General features: G+C 37.6%; 1 protein-coding gene across 3 annotated transcripts in view; it reads left to right on the forward strand.

Moving 5' to 3' along the window:
* The window catches only part of Serpinb7 (serpin family B member 7), a 50,877-nt gene that overhangs the window by 19,368 nt on the left and 17,725 nt on the right, over window positions 1–13,784 (forward strand). For 2 of the 3 annotated variants that reach the window (XM_076547207.1, XM_076547206.1), the window contains exon 2: window positions 6,783–6,968. In XM_076547207.1, the coding sequence (XP_076403322.1) occupies window positions 6,801–6,968 (168 nt within the window). In that variant the 5' untranslated portion in view covers window positions 6,783–6,800. Of the gene's footprint in view, window positions 1–2,053; window positions 2,085–6,782; window positions 6,969–13,784 lie in introns of those variants that run through there. The other variant, XM_006993696.4, reaches the window with a different exon arrangement.

Below are 13,784 nucleotides of genomic sequence, written 5' to 3' on the forward strand. Positions count from 1 at the left end.
TTTATCCTTAACTAGGATTCCAGTCCACCCTCTAACAAAACTTTGTATCAGAATTAGAATGCTAGTCAGCTGTATACATTGAGCTGTGGACCTACCATTGATGTATTTCCTTATTTTCTTGTAGAGGTTTTAAAAATTATGAACTGTAACTCAGAAACAAAGCTGCTCTTGATGTATTCACATAACTTCACAGAAAGAACATTTCCAGTGTTCCCAACACCTCTTTCTAAATTTTGTGCTCAAGAAAACCTCCCTCCCTCTCATGGGGACTAAGGCAACTATTTCCTCTGAATTGTGTGTTCACCCACGGGAGCATCCTCATACATATATCCTTCTCGGATTAGTCTTTGGTAGACTATTATACTGTATGCATGTTTTGTGGTGAATATTTGATTTCTAAACCTCAATTCTGTAAGTACCACGGGAGCCCTTTGTCCTGATGAAGAGATTTTAGTCATCAAATGGTAGCATAATTGAAGGAACTAGAATATCCGGTGAGAATTGGGACTGTTCTGTGTGGAGCCTTGTTTGGAGATGTCCTATATAAGTAGAGGTCGTGTGAGAAGAAGTGGATGAGTCTTTATAAAGGTCACCTTAGACTGAGGAAGTTCGGGATGCTGAGATCAGAAATCCTGTGGACACTGGGCTGAGGTGAGCATCTTCTCTGAACCTCAGCCACCTCTTCTTCCTGCTGTTTGTGCTGAACATTCAATCTCATCTGCCTTACCCTCTGCAGTCCTCTTGTGATTAAAATCCTTATGTATTTTAGTAAAATATTTAATAAAATATTAATTTGTATTATTATTTAATAAATAAAGAATTGAGCCACCAAAAAGTCAAGTTGCTTGTTCAAGGGCACGGCTAGTTGGAGTTGCCCAGCTGGAACATAAGGCTGGACTTAGTAGTTTATTCTGTATTTTCTTTCCAGGTTACATATGGTGTAAGTAATGAGGAGTCCAAATGCTAGACCATGTGAAACAGCCGTCCACACTTGCCTCCACCTCCCACCTTTCCTCACACTTACTGCAACAACAGCACTCAGCTGCTTTGAACCATGTCTTGTTCTCCAGATACCCAACCAGCTTGCTAATGTCACTCATTTTTGCCTTCTGCTAATGATTATCTTTAGACATCCCTTCATATGAAAACATGGTATATGTTTTGAGTATTCTGCTCTTCACAACACTCCCTAAAATCCAACTGTCTTCCCTCTAGAGAAATATATCATGCTTTTTATTTGCATGCAATATTTATCACAAGTCAGAGAAATTTATTCACAGATGCTCTAGACGTTGTCTTATGATATCTGTTTCACAGCATAATCTTTTTTATAATGGTAATGATGACCACTTTATCTTATTCTATATGTTTGGTTTCTATTTTCTTCAGCGGTTTGTTTCTCTACTGATGAAGGTAGCTATCTCTGTCCATAGGTTCAGTGTCCTGGTCTAAGAGGACATTCATTTAGAGAATCTTGAATGATCAAGATTATTCAATGTTAGTGTTAAGCCATACAATTATAATGAAGGCAATGCTGGAACTGGGGGAATAACATACGAGGTCAACTCAGAATCACTAATTTAACTACAAGCATGCTTCTCCGGAAAGATTCAATTCACTGTCTTCCTCAAGTACAGTATTCCCTTGTCCAAACTTGCTAGTAAATGAGTCTTGTGGGGAGGCACTTTACTGCGTTTCCTGTTATCTGCTAAAATCAGAAGGGGAGAGGAAGAGAGAAGACAGCAATATCACAAATCAGCCACTGAACTTCATATGTAAAATGCCTTATGTACATGTTTAAAAAACGTTGCTATAATAATAATATCAAATACATTCAATCTCATGAGAAAATATCTATTCTGACAACTTTGAATTGAAGCCATAGTTAATTGCAAATTTTCGCCACTTTGCTTTATAAAAGGCCTGAGCACAATTTCACCTAAGTAGATTATTTTTAAGCTATTGTGGTCATCACAGTAGGAAAAGGGGAGTGTCTGAGTCAGAGGCTTTATATTTCAGAGTAATGCAGGGAACTCTTCCAGACTCACCCAACCAGCTGCAACTTCCTCTATGAAGACAGTAAGGTAAATGCTCCAATGTCCACAGTGTAAAGTTGAGAGAGAGAGAGAGAGAGAGAGAGAGAGAGAGAGAGAGAGAGAGAGAGAGAGAGAGAATGAATGAATCTTAGCTACTTTTCTGTATGTGAGAATTTAAATGCATCAAGGTTTCAAATGTGCTTCAGTTCTCTCTGGCTCATGGCTTCTCCTGACTGACTTTGACTAGCGTGGTGGAGAATGGTAATTGCCACAGTGTGCAAGATCAGCTATCAGTCAAAATTTTATGTTCAGTCTTTGAATAGATAAATTGAGAATTACATATAAATCGAGATTTTGTATTTCCAGTGCTCCTACTTACATCACCATATGCTAGAATTTACCAGTTCTTTAAAATAGAATCAATCAAAAGGGAGAGAGTCATAAATTTATCAAAGTTTAAAAATTTTAAAATAAATGGAAAGATTTGAGAATACTTCTAGAGCAGCAATTGTCTTGTAATATAATATTTAGAGTACTGGTAAGAAATAAAAATTAAATTTGTTTAATAGTTATTCTGTTCTAGTATATAATTTTAATTCAGTAATTATAAAAGCTTTCCTCCAATAATTAATTAATAAGACCAACTAATTTTTCTTGTGTGATAAAAATTACTCTAAGATTACATATGCTTTTACTGTGCAGTTAAACCATGTATTTTATCAATCAGATGCGAGTATTGGACCATGAAACAGAATCATTCTAATTCCATGGTTTATTGAAGTTGTTTCATGCCTAGATTTGCTTATGATTCATTTTAAAACCATTTTCTTGATAGTTTAACTAGATTATTAAAACAAAGCTGTACTTTTAGGGTTTTTGCTTTTGTTTTTTCACAAATAAGTTGACACCAGAAGAGGGAAGGAAAACTTCACCAGTTTTGAAACATTCCACAGGTGACCAAGTAGCCTTCAGGTAACTATGATTTTTGTCTGAAATTTGGGATTTAAGACATTACACGAGACATTTGTATCTTTTATTAACTTTAAAATTATGAACTATTTTTTATTATTTTGTAGTTTTATACTAAGCTGACATATATATGCAAGAAACACAAGAATGTGGTATTTGGGGGTTAAAAGAAAAAATCCTCTGCCTAGCCAAATTCTTTTATTATTGAAGTATTTTTTTTTTGTCATTATACTATCTCAACAGCAGTGAGCTGGGTGATGATACTGCAGGGACACCTGTAACTCAGTGAGCTGGGTGATACAGCAGGGACACCTTCTGTAGCTTGAACCTGGATTACTTTTCTTTACAGTTGCCTTGGTTATGTAACTAAGTGCCAAATATTTGCGACTCATTGGTGCTTTTCTTTTCATACACAGTTAATTTTATTGGCATTTTATATATTTGTTTTTAAGTTACTACCAAGTTCTTATAGGAGAAAGGAAAACTCTTTTTTTTTTATCTCTGCAATTCTTTATTAAAAAATACTGCTATACACATAGAGACTGAGAACAGGGTTAAAGATGAGCAACAGAGACTGGGACTGTGACGTTAGAACTTAACATACTGGTGCTTTTTAGGGACAATGTTGATATCCAAATGACAGAACCAAGGTCAAAGCAAAGTTCAAGGGCACCCTCAAAGGCATCTGCAGAGAAGTAAATACCAACAGGTTTAGAAGAGGCACAGACAGCTGAAATGAGAGACACTACATGATTTCCAGGTTGTCCTTTCCGTGCTCTGTCTGTCCTAACAGGAAGTTACGGGGAGTTCACATCCTTAATTCGACACTCTCACATAGTAAAGGCTTCCTATGGACTAAATATTAACTTTCAGACAACCTCCTAAATGAGTTTACATTGTGGAAAAGAGGGCTCCCTTAAAAAAAAAAAGGAAAACTCTTTTTGATGCTAATTTTTACTCATGTCTCAGCATTTGGAACTTTGAGGCATAAAGTCACTGAATCAGTCTTAAGTTAAGTTGTCTGTCTGCCAGTGGAATTCAGGCTTCACCTATGAAAAGGAGGGAATTTTGCTTTCATTTCCCAAACATATGATACATCTTAGATAGAGAAAGTTAATAAAATCAGTTATGCAAAGTAGAATTTTTCTGAATTTATCTTCAACATGTGTGAGCCTGTTTGCATGGGTTATTGAATGAATTTAGTGCTATCCATCATGCTAAAAGTTAGGGCTTCAGGATTTGTTATTGTCTAGGAATGTCTTGGCTCATCTTTTTCCATAATAACTTTTTATCAGTATGATGTCTATGTCCTGAAATCTATCTTAGCTGATGAAAATAGTTACACTAATTTTTTTTTTAATGAGCAAATTTGTGCGTTAGTTTTCTTTTCTTTTTGATATCATGACAATTTTATGAAACGTTACCATGTTGACTTAAAGTTTAGAAAATAAAAGCTTTTATTGTTTTGGAATGTAAAGAAGAATGATGTCGAAAAGTCAGAAATTATTTTTTAACCCAAAATGTAAATCAGTAAGACACAATTTGTAAAGAAGTGGGCAGAATTGGGGTTTAACTTGTGATATCATTTTACTGGATAACCTCCATGGGCCTGAAAATCCCTTTAGTTTCATTTTAATGGTTTTAGCCTGTGCCGTGTCAGTGTGTTAAAACAGACGATGCACACAATTCCCCTGTGATATTTAAGACGGGTTACTATGCTTTTTCCTAAGAGTGATTCCTTTCCTGTGCACCGAGTCTCTGCCACCAACACAGACTCTTCTGCAGAGAGAGGTTCTAAACACATCGTCCTTGTGGAAGTAATGAAATTCTGATGCCTCTAAGCTTAATGAAAAACATCAGTGCGTGTTCCATTTTTGCTTCATGTTTTTATTCATTTGGTTCCTAATTTTTCAAGCTATAGATGTAATCCTCTTTTCCACAGCCAAAATACAATTGATTCTCTAAAAGGTTTGGGGACCATAGACACTGTCAGTGTCACGCAGTGAGCAAAGGTGGCCTGCCACTACTGAATCCATCCAGAGCACTGACTTGTATTTTTCTTTTTATGTTTTGCTGGAATCTTTTATTTGTAGTATTAATGGCAGTCACCAATGCTCTTTGTCCTGTATTAGTTGGATATGATATGAAATTAATTTCATAATTTTCTGGGTAGTTTTTATCTGATTTTGATTTTGACATTGCTAGAGAACCCAGAGCCTTGTGTATTCTGGGCTACTGAATTTCACTTTCAGCTCTAAATTACATTTTCTCTTCCTTCTCTAAACTACACTTTGTTGTGCTTTTTTTCTGTTTTTTGTTTGTTTGTTTGTTTTGAGATAGGGACTCACTGTGTATCCCTGGCTGGTCTGGAGTTCACTGCGTAGACCAGGGTGGACTTGAATTCACAGAGGTCTCCACCTCTGGAGTCCTGGGATTAAAGGCCTGAGCCACTACATCCAGCCTCCTAAATAATTTATGAAAAGAAGATAGATATTCTTTCTTGGAATAAAGTGTGTGTTCAGTGTGACTGATTTTCTTATTCTATGTTCCTGGAATGTAACTTGTAAAAATTGGCAATTTTAGAATATACCTTTGTGCTATTTGTATCTTCTTCCTGGAGATCATCGTTATCTCTCTAACTTCTGCTTGTCCAACCTCATGACTGATATAAAAATTTTCTCCTTTTAGAGAGTAAGGGGCAGAAGGATGCATGATTTTTCTGTTGCATATCATTACTGTAGTTCCAATAAAAGATCATCTCATGGAATAAGCTAAAAGTTAGACTAGAAGAGTGAAAAACTGCTCCAGTTCATGTAACTATTAACAACATGTGTTGGACCTCCTGAATAGCTGCCATGGTATCAGATGAAATAGTAAGGAGAGTAGTTTGGAGCATCCATTCAAATTCACTTCATCAGAGCCAGGTCCCCTGTGACATTGGACTTACTAAACTGGGGAGAAAATCTTCAAAGAAACGCTGAGTCGGTAACTGAGGAATTCCAGGGTGGGATCACTGCCCTGTATTGCAGCAACAATGCTATGTGGATTCTAAGACAATTTTATCCTTGATTCTGTATTTGCTACTGTAACTGACTTTTCTAGAAAAATTTAGACCTCTGCGCTGCAGTCTCAGGGATGGTCATGATACCTGTAACAATAACTACATTTTCTATTTTAAAATATCAGACATGGTCTTTCAAAAGGCAAATAAATTTACAAAACCAATGATGAACTGTGTTTAAAATGTAAATGGTCTGACAAAAATCATGGTGAACAATGGTTCCATGGGTATGTATAGAGACCATAAAGGAGACAGTGTGAAGAAATGATGTGGTAAAAGTAAGGATGCTTTAGGAAACATGGCTGTGTTGAACAGACTGAGTGATGGTGGAGTACTCCTTGCAGTCAGTCATAGTTTTGATCTACCCCACTTTACAAATGTTAGGCTAAATGAGAATGAGTAAGTACATGAATTGCATCTTGAAAACAGGTCAGCAAGGACCATTGAGGATAAAGTACTCCAAGGAAAATCAGGACTCTGCTCACAATGTGAATAGGAGAGCTCAGTTTTTCTGATATGTCAGGCTGAGGAAAATGAATGTGTTCTGTATTGTAGAACCAAGTGGACAGGACCTAACGAATCATCTCTTTCTGTGCCAAGTTATTTGATGATTTCACACAAGGGTGAAGAAATGAAGCATTGAATTAATAATAGTAAACAAACATACAAACAAACAAATGTGCTCTGAGATAATTTAACTCTTTGTTGACCTCTAGGCAACACTTGTTTTCACAATGGCCTCCCTTGCTGCAGCAAATGCAGAATTTGGCTTCGACTTATTCAGAGAGATGGATAGCAGTCAAGGAAATGGAAATGTATTCTTCTCTTCCCTGAGCATCTTCACCGCCCTGACCCTAATCCGTCTGGGTGCTCGAGGTGACTGTGCACGTCAAATTGACAAGGTCAGTGTTGGATTTTCCAATCATTCATAGGAGTAAACTGTCTTCTCCAAGAGAATAGTCCATGCTAAACACGGGGCTTCACCTCCAGGCCTTGGTTTTCAGTTGGGAAAAAGAAGAAATAGATCTCGGATGATTTTACTTAACACACTGCTTCTGAAAGTTCTTTACTTTGATAGTAGCAGCAGCATCACCTGGACAGCTTGGTGGGGATGTAAATTCTTAGGCTGAATCTGAAACTCTAAGTGGGGGAATGGGTCAGCTATCTGGGTTTTAGCAAGCTCTCTAATGTTTGAGCGCCACTGAATGAGTATGCTGAGGTACCATAGAACTTGACAGAGCATCCCAGTTTTGTTTTGTTTTGTTTTGTTTTGTTTTGTTTGTGGTGCTGGATATGGAACCTCTATACTTGCTTGACAGGTGTTCAACCACAGTCTGATGTCCTAGTTTAAACACTGGTTACCTGGACACAAATGACAGTGATATACACCAGATAATAGGAGGCTACCTAAACAGTGTTTGTAACCACCGCCTTCTTTACCACCTTCAGAAAGTGCTTATTAACAAACCCTGTGCAGCTCTGCACCACAATGGTCAAGGTTTACGTCCCATCTCCTAGGAAATCATCACAAAATTCAGCCACTCACCAGCAGCTGCCATGCCAGGTCCAGCTGTTCCCAGAGGCTCAGAAGCTACCCCCTTTCTGGTCCCATTTGTGCCTATTGTTTTAATTGAGTGCTGTTGAAGATTGTCTGCATATGCCATTTAAACTGCAGTGATTCTTATCTTTCTCTACATAACTCAATGAGTCTGAAGCTAGTGGGCCGCTAGTGAAGTACTGGCAGTTCATTAGGAGTCAGAGAAATTTACAGCCAAGTCCACAGAGGGCCACACAAGGTGACAGCAGTGTCAACTACCCAACTACCTGTTGATGACATCATCAGATGCAATGTCTGGGACAATCCCCAAAAATATAATTTTATTTGGTACTCTCATTAGCATGCGGAAGTGGCATTATTATCTTGATATTATGGTGAGATTACCATGCCGACTGTGTGGTGATGAATGTCAGGCCTGTGATTCAAACTCTGCATAGTTTTTTAAAGTAAGGTTTCTCAACTGTGTCCTGGTGAGTCGAAAAAGCCACTGTCCGGCCGGAGTCTTCTCACTGATATCCATAGCCTCATTGTTCACTCTCATAGATGACTTTCCAGAGCTGCTGCTGTCATCCCATCCCACAAGAAACACGAGATGAAAACATCAGCTACAGTCCTAAAGGCATTTATAGTTTAGTCGTGCCAAGTTTTAGTGCTTTGTAGCATGCTGATTCAGTCCTGCCCCAGTTAGCTTCTCTTACAGCATATTCCCATTGGCACTATGGATCACGTGTTTACATTTCAGGGAAGCTCAGGGTCAGTTAATGGAGTTACAGTTTGTAACTTCCTTGTCTGCGTCTCTGAAAAGCCAAACAACTGATGGCCATTATTCTTTTGATGCTCAGAGTATCACAGTTTGGTTTTGTTCACTTTTATTATTTTATTTAACATTTTTAAAATCTTTGTCTTGTGTGTGTTCATGTATGCAGTGCTGGTTCACATGAGCCATGGTGTGCATGTGGAGGTAGGAGATAACTTGAGGTACTGGTCCTTACTTCCGACTTCTTTGAGTTGTCTCTTGCTTATTCCCACCATGTCATGCCAGGTCAGCTGGCTGAGCTTCCTCGGCTTCTCCTGCCTCCACTTCCCAGCATGCTGGAGAAGGGCTGGCTCTATAGACCAGCAAGTCTCTGCACCCCAGTTTTACATGGGTTCTGGGCACTTACGTTCAAGTTCTCATGTTTGTGTGGCAAGTGCTTTATCCAGTGAGCCATCTCCCTAGCCCAGCATCGCCTCTGTCTGTCAGAGCAGAAACACCTTCAGTCAAACCTGTCAGGCAGTCTTTGCCCAAACCCTAAAACTTCCTTCCTTTCTGACACGCCGTGTTGAGATGGACAGTCTTGGCTCATGGGAGGGTTCTGCTGCTCTTTAACGAGGCCAGGCTTTTTACAGGACTAAAGTCAAGAATCAGCACACTTGTGGTTTAAATGCTCTGAAGGCTGCTGCCATTCTGTGAGAAAGACAGAAAAGTATAATTATTTACAGAGTTGTGTATCTTGCCTCATGCTTTTCACTTAGCTCTGATTTTGTTGACCTTTCCCATCTATCCTAATACGGAAGGGCAGACATTTCTCTTCCCCTTTGCCTGATGTTGCTTTTTCCTCCCACAAGTTGCGTTATCCATTATAATAATAATAATATCCATTATTATTATGATATCCATTATATTATTAATATGCCAGATTTGTATCTACCGTAACCCATGAATTTGGGTTATAATATTATTTAAAAATTGTGTTTTCTAAGATCTATTTGAGGTTTCCCAAAAGCATTTAAAATAATCATTGTAGTATATATTCTATTCTATACCATGTAAGAAGAATGGCCGTTTCTTGATTGGCATGAGTACTCAGGTGGGAGCTGAGGGAAACTGTATCCACCACTCCCTCTTTATCTAAAGCTTAATTCAGGGATCCAGAAACTCACAAGGCAGAGTTTTCAGTCCTAGCTGAATGAACTCGGTAACTAGTTACTAAAACTAAAAAGAATCTCTGATTTCCCTTCATGTTCACAAGAGGCCATGGCAGCATAAACTAGTATTTCAGGTGGGAAAACAATGATTCCGATGGAAAAGTGAAGAAGTAGACTTATGATAAAGACTTTGGAAATTTAATATTTCTCCTTATGAATCATTTTGCCCCTCTAGCCAGGGTAGAAATACTGTTGAACCAACAAATTCCTGTGTTCAGATAAAAAGGCTGGGTATCCAGTCAGAATTACAGTGCTCCGGTTTCCACATGCTAACAACTATGTCTGTCAGATCAACTATCAGTGCAAAAATGCAAATAACCCATTAAACATAGTCAATTGATAAACTCTGTTTAAAAAATTAAGGGGAATATCTTCTGAATATAATTTTCTATAATTTAGCTTCATGTCATAAGTTTATTAGTAGCAATTTGAGTCCTGACATTTCACCATGGAATTTTATATTTTTCTTACATTGCATATTTTCAAATAACAGTCTACTCACACTGACTTAAGGGACTATATATATATGTATATATATATATATACATATATATGTATATATATATGCTTCACATTATTGATTAGCATCTTTTTACAAATAATGATTGTAAAATCATTTAAAGCTCTAAAGAGCACAAATGAGTCAAATGCTGTTTTACAATTTATACTTACATAAGTCTAAGAAACCATTTTCAGTGTTCTCAAAGAAGCGTCTTGGCATCACTAAATGTCACTCCTAGTGCACCCTTCACATCCTGATGGTTAAACTCTTCTCCCTTGACTGTTTGGAAGAGCAGAGAGCTACCCCTTCCAGCCTCAGACTTCTCCTTTTAGGAAAAAGAGATCCAAATGGATCCCTCAAGTTCAAGGTCAGTAGACACAAACTGGATTCTGGTTCTGTCTCTCCTTAACCTGAGATGACCAGCAACTTTTCCTGTTCACTGAGAAGCACATGACTGATATTCCCACACCAATGGTACAAAGTCATAAGAATGAAACATTAATACTGAAACAGCCATAATAAATTATAAGATTCATACTTTTGTTTTCTCCTTAGAAATAGCAAAAACAAACCATCCCATGGTGCAGGAAGTCTACTGAAAACAGGCAGGTTGTATTTTAAAGGTCTAGAGTACCCTGGCACATTCTGTCTTTAAATTCACTTTTCCCACCAGTTGTAACAGGCAACTATTGTATTTTCTATGTCACTGAAAATTCAAGTGTTTGGCCAAGTCTGAATGAGACAGGGAGTCTGATGCTGTTCATCTTCACAGCACAGCTCTGGGAAGAAAACAATGTACCAGAGTTAATATGTATTATGAAGCTGCCATCTTGGTGTCTGCAGAGACACAACTTGCAAACTTAAAATAGCTATTGATCTGTATATCAAACCTTATTTGTTCATTTTGCTCTATCTACAACATACCTCACATTACCATTCCAGATGAAGAGCAGGTTCCAATTGTTTTTAGCCTGTTACAATGAAGGTTGCTAGAGTCTTTGTAAGGCTTTATACTTATTTCTGAGTTGTTCCACTTTCACCTAGTCAGTAGGTTAATTAAGAGTCTGATGATGAAAGCTTCCCAGAGACACAGGCTAACACTGGCTGTTTTAGTTAAATTTCCCTCTCCAGCTTTGGAATAGCCCTCCCTAGCCTGAGAAACATGGACTTTTGTTGTTGTTTCTTATGGAAACACAATCAAGAGTCCAGGAGCCATGAGCTGAGTCTGTAGAAATGATCCACCATGTCCTAGCTGTTATCTAACTTTCATATTAACTATTAAAGGAGCAGAAGTAAAATGAGTCCAAAGCTGCCTCTGTGCTGTCCATCCACAGTCCCATAACCAGTTACCATGTGAGCAGGACATTGTCCCACTTCTGAGGAGAGGGAATATTTTGCATTTTGGATGTCTAGACCTGAAGCTATAAAGACTTGGGTACAGTAGCAGTTGTTTAAAAGGTCCATGAGAGCCACACTGGGAAAGAAAAGAAATCTAATCTTGATTAAGTTCAAACAGTTGTAAGATCATAAACTATCACTCAAATTATGATTGACTTTCAGATTTAACGTTTCTTAGATATTCAATGGCTGTTTCTCACTTTCATGTAATAATACCTAGATAATTAATGCTGTCCCTGCTCCCTACTTGGATAAATATATTTTTCAGGTTTTTTTTATTATTTTCAATATTTATATAAGTTGAATAGTTAACTATTAAGATGTTTTTCTAGAATGTACAAAATTAATTTAAAACTTCTTTCATCTTGCTTTCACTGAAGTTAACTCTAATTTCCATTCATGGTACATATCCCAATGAGCAGTCTGTATCTTACCCAACACAACACTACAGCTCTCCCTGTCCTGTGAGCTGACAAACAAACACAGCAAGTCTCAGTTCAGTATTTTATCTCATCAGGATTGCTCTTTGGTAAAGTAATTAGTAATAATAATAATTCAACTTCAAAGTAAAAATTTTACCAAGAAACAATAGTCACACACACACACACACACACACACACACACACACACACACACACCCGCACACACATGCACACACACACGCACACGCACACGCACACACACACACACACACACACATTCATGAAGCACAATGTGATGTATATCTATGTGTATATTATAGAAAGATTATCAGACTAACATATTCATCATTTCAATAACTTGTGTTGCTTTTGTTTACTAGATCCTTTCTACTTAGCACCAGTGGAGACAAACATTTTCTGATAGACTTCTATGGTCTGTCTATTGAGAGTCAAGCCCTCACCATAGCACCTTATCAAACCTATAGATTTAAGACAAGAAAGCCCTAAGAACTAACTGCTGAAAGAATTGTCCAAGGATCTGTGGCTCACAAGCCTCACAGGCTTTAGTAAACACTAAGAATCCTTTATAACTGAGCGCATGATGTATGGTTATTCACCATTGAAACAAATTTCTCTTTGTGAGGATGTAAAGATGATCAAAAGTGCTAACAAACTTTTAACTGGGCAGAAGATATCAATCTTTCCAGTTTTGTTCAACTATAAGTTCAAGATAGTTTTATTCCAAATAAATCCACTTGATATTAAAATTTCCAAACTTGAGACAGATAAGAATTTATAAAATTCTATAGACATAATCTTGAATTATAGGGAGAAAGTCTCTCCCCTTCTTCTGCCAGAAGCTACCAAAATGTGTCCTAGTCAAGATTCCATAACCCAGAAGGCAAGTTGTGGGGAGGATGGGGGCAGGAGGGATGATGGGCTTTAATACAAGCTTTGTAGATGAAGCAGTCATAACCACATGTATACTGTCACAAAGCAATCCTCTATCCATCAAAAATGTTCTTTATCAAATCAGAATCATATTTGATATAAAATGCATTATTAAACTTGGTCAACACAAAGGAAAACCTGAAATAAATCTTTGTAGTAAATGCATAGTGCAAGAAAACATATAGCTACGAAGAATAAAAAAAAATGTGAGCCCAAACTTGGGTTTCTGCACTGAAGAGAAACTTATTAGGTAAAACAAAACATATATTTAAGTAATTTTAAGTTTAGTAATACTAATAACTTGAGAATTGGGGGAAAGTCTATATGTTGAGAATCTCATAAGACAGGGAGGAGCAGAAAATGATGAGGGGAAGGAATGATTCAATGCTCAATTGGTGATGATACTTTGGGGACATGGCAAGTTAAAATAAAATTTAATATTAATTTATAAAGTGAAATTTGAAGACAAACAGAGATTACCATTGGTAGAAAATGCTAATGGATTTCATCATTTCAAAATTCGTTTTAAAAAAGGGGAGGGAAACCAGAAACTGGTAGGCCAGATTTAAAGAAATATTACACGAACTCATGAATGGTGACCTAATGAGTACTGACCCAAATGCTCCAATGAGCCCCCACGCTATTCCAAAGTAAGGCTTAGGTGTTCCATGGGTCCCGGAAAAGCGTATTTTGTATTGCGTGATTCTTGTAGTGAGCACCGGGGTAGCACTTCAGTGGACTGCATTGAAAACTGTTGAGTTTCACTCTGTGCACGTGTGTCAGTAACTTTCTGTTGCTGTGACAAGACACCAGAAAACACTGACCTTTAAGAAGCAGGGCATGTTGAGGCTCACAGTTTTAGTGGTTTCCACCCGTGGTTGCTCGGCTGTCACTCACCTCACTGCAGCGAGAGACCAAA

This window comes from Peromyscus maniculatus, chromosome 11 (genome assembly GCF_049852395.1).
Source record: "Peromyscus maniculatus bairdii isolate BWxNUB_F1_BW_parent chromosome 11, HU_Pman_BW_mat_3.1, whole genome shotgun sequence".
Lineage (NCBI taxonomy): Eukaryota > Metazoa > Chordata > Mammalia > Rodentia > Cricetidae > Peromyscus > Peromyscus maniculatus.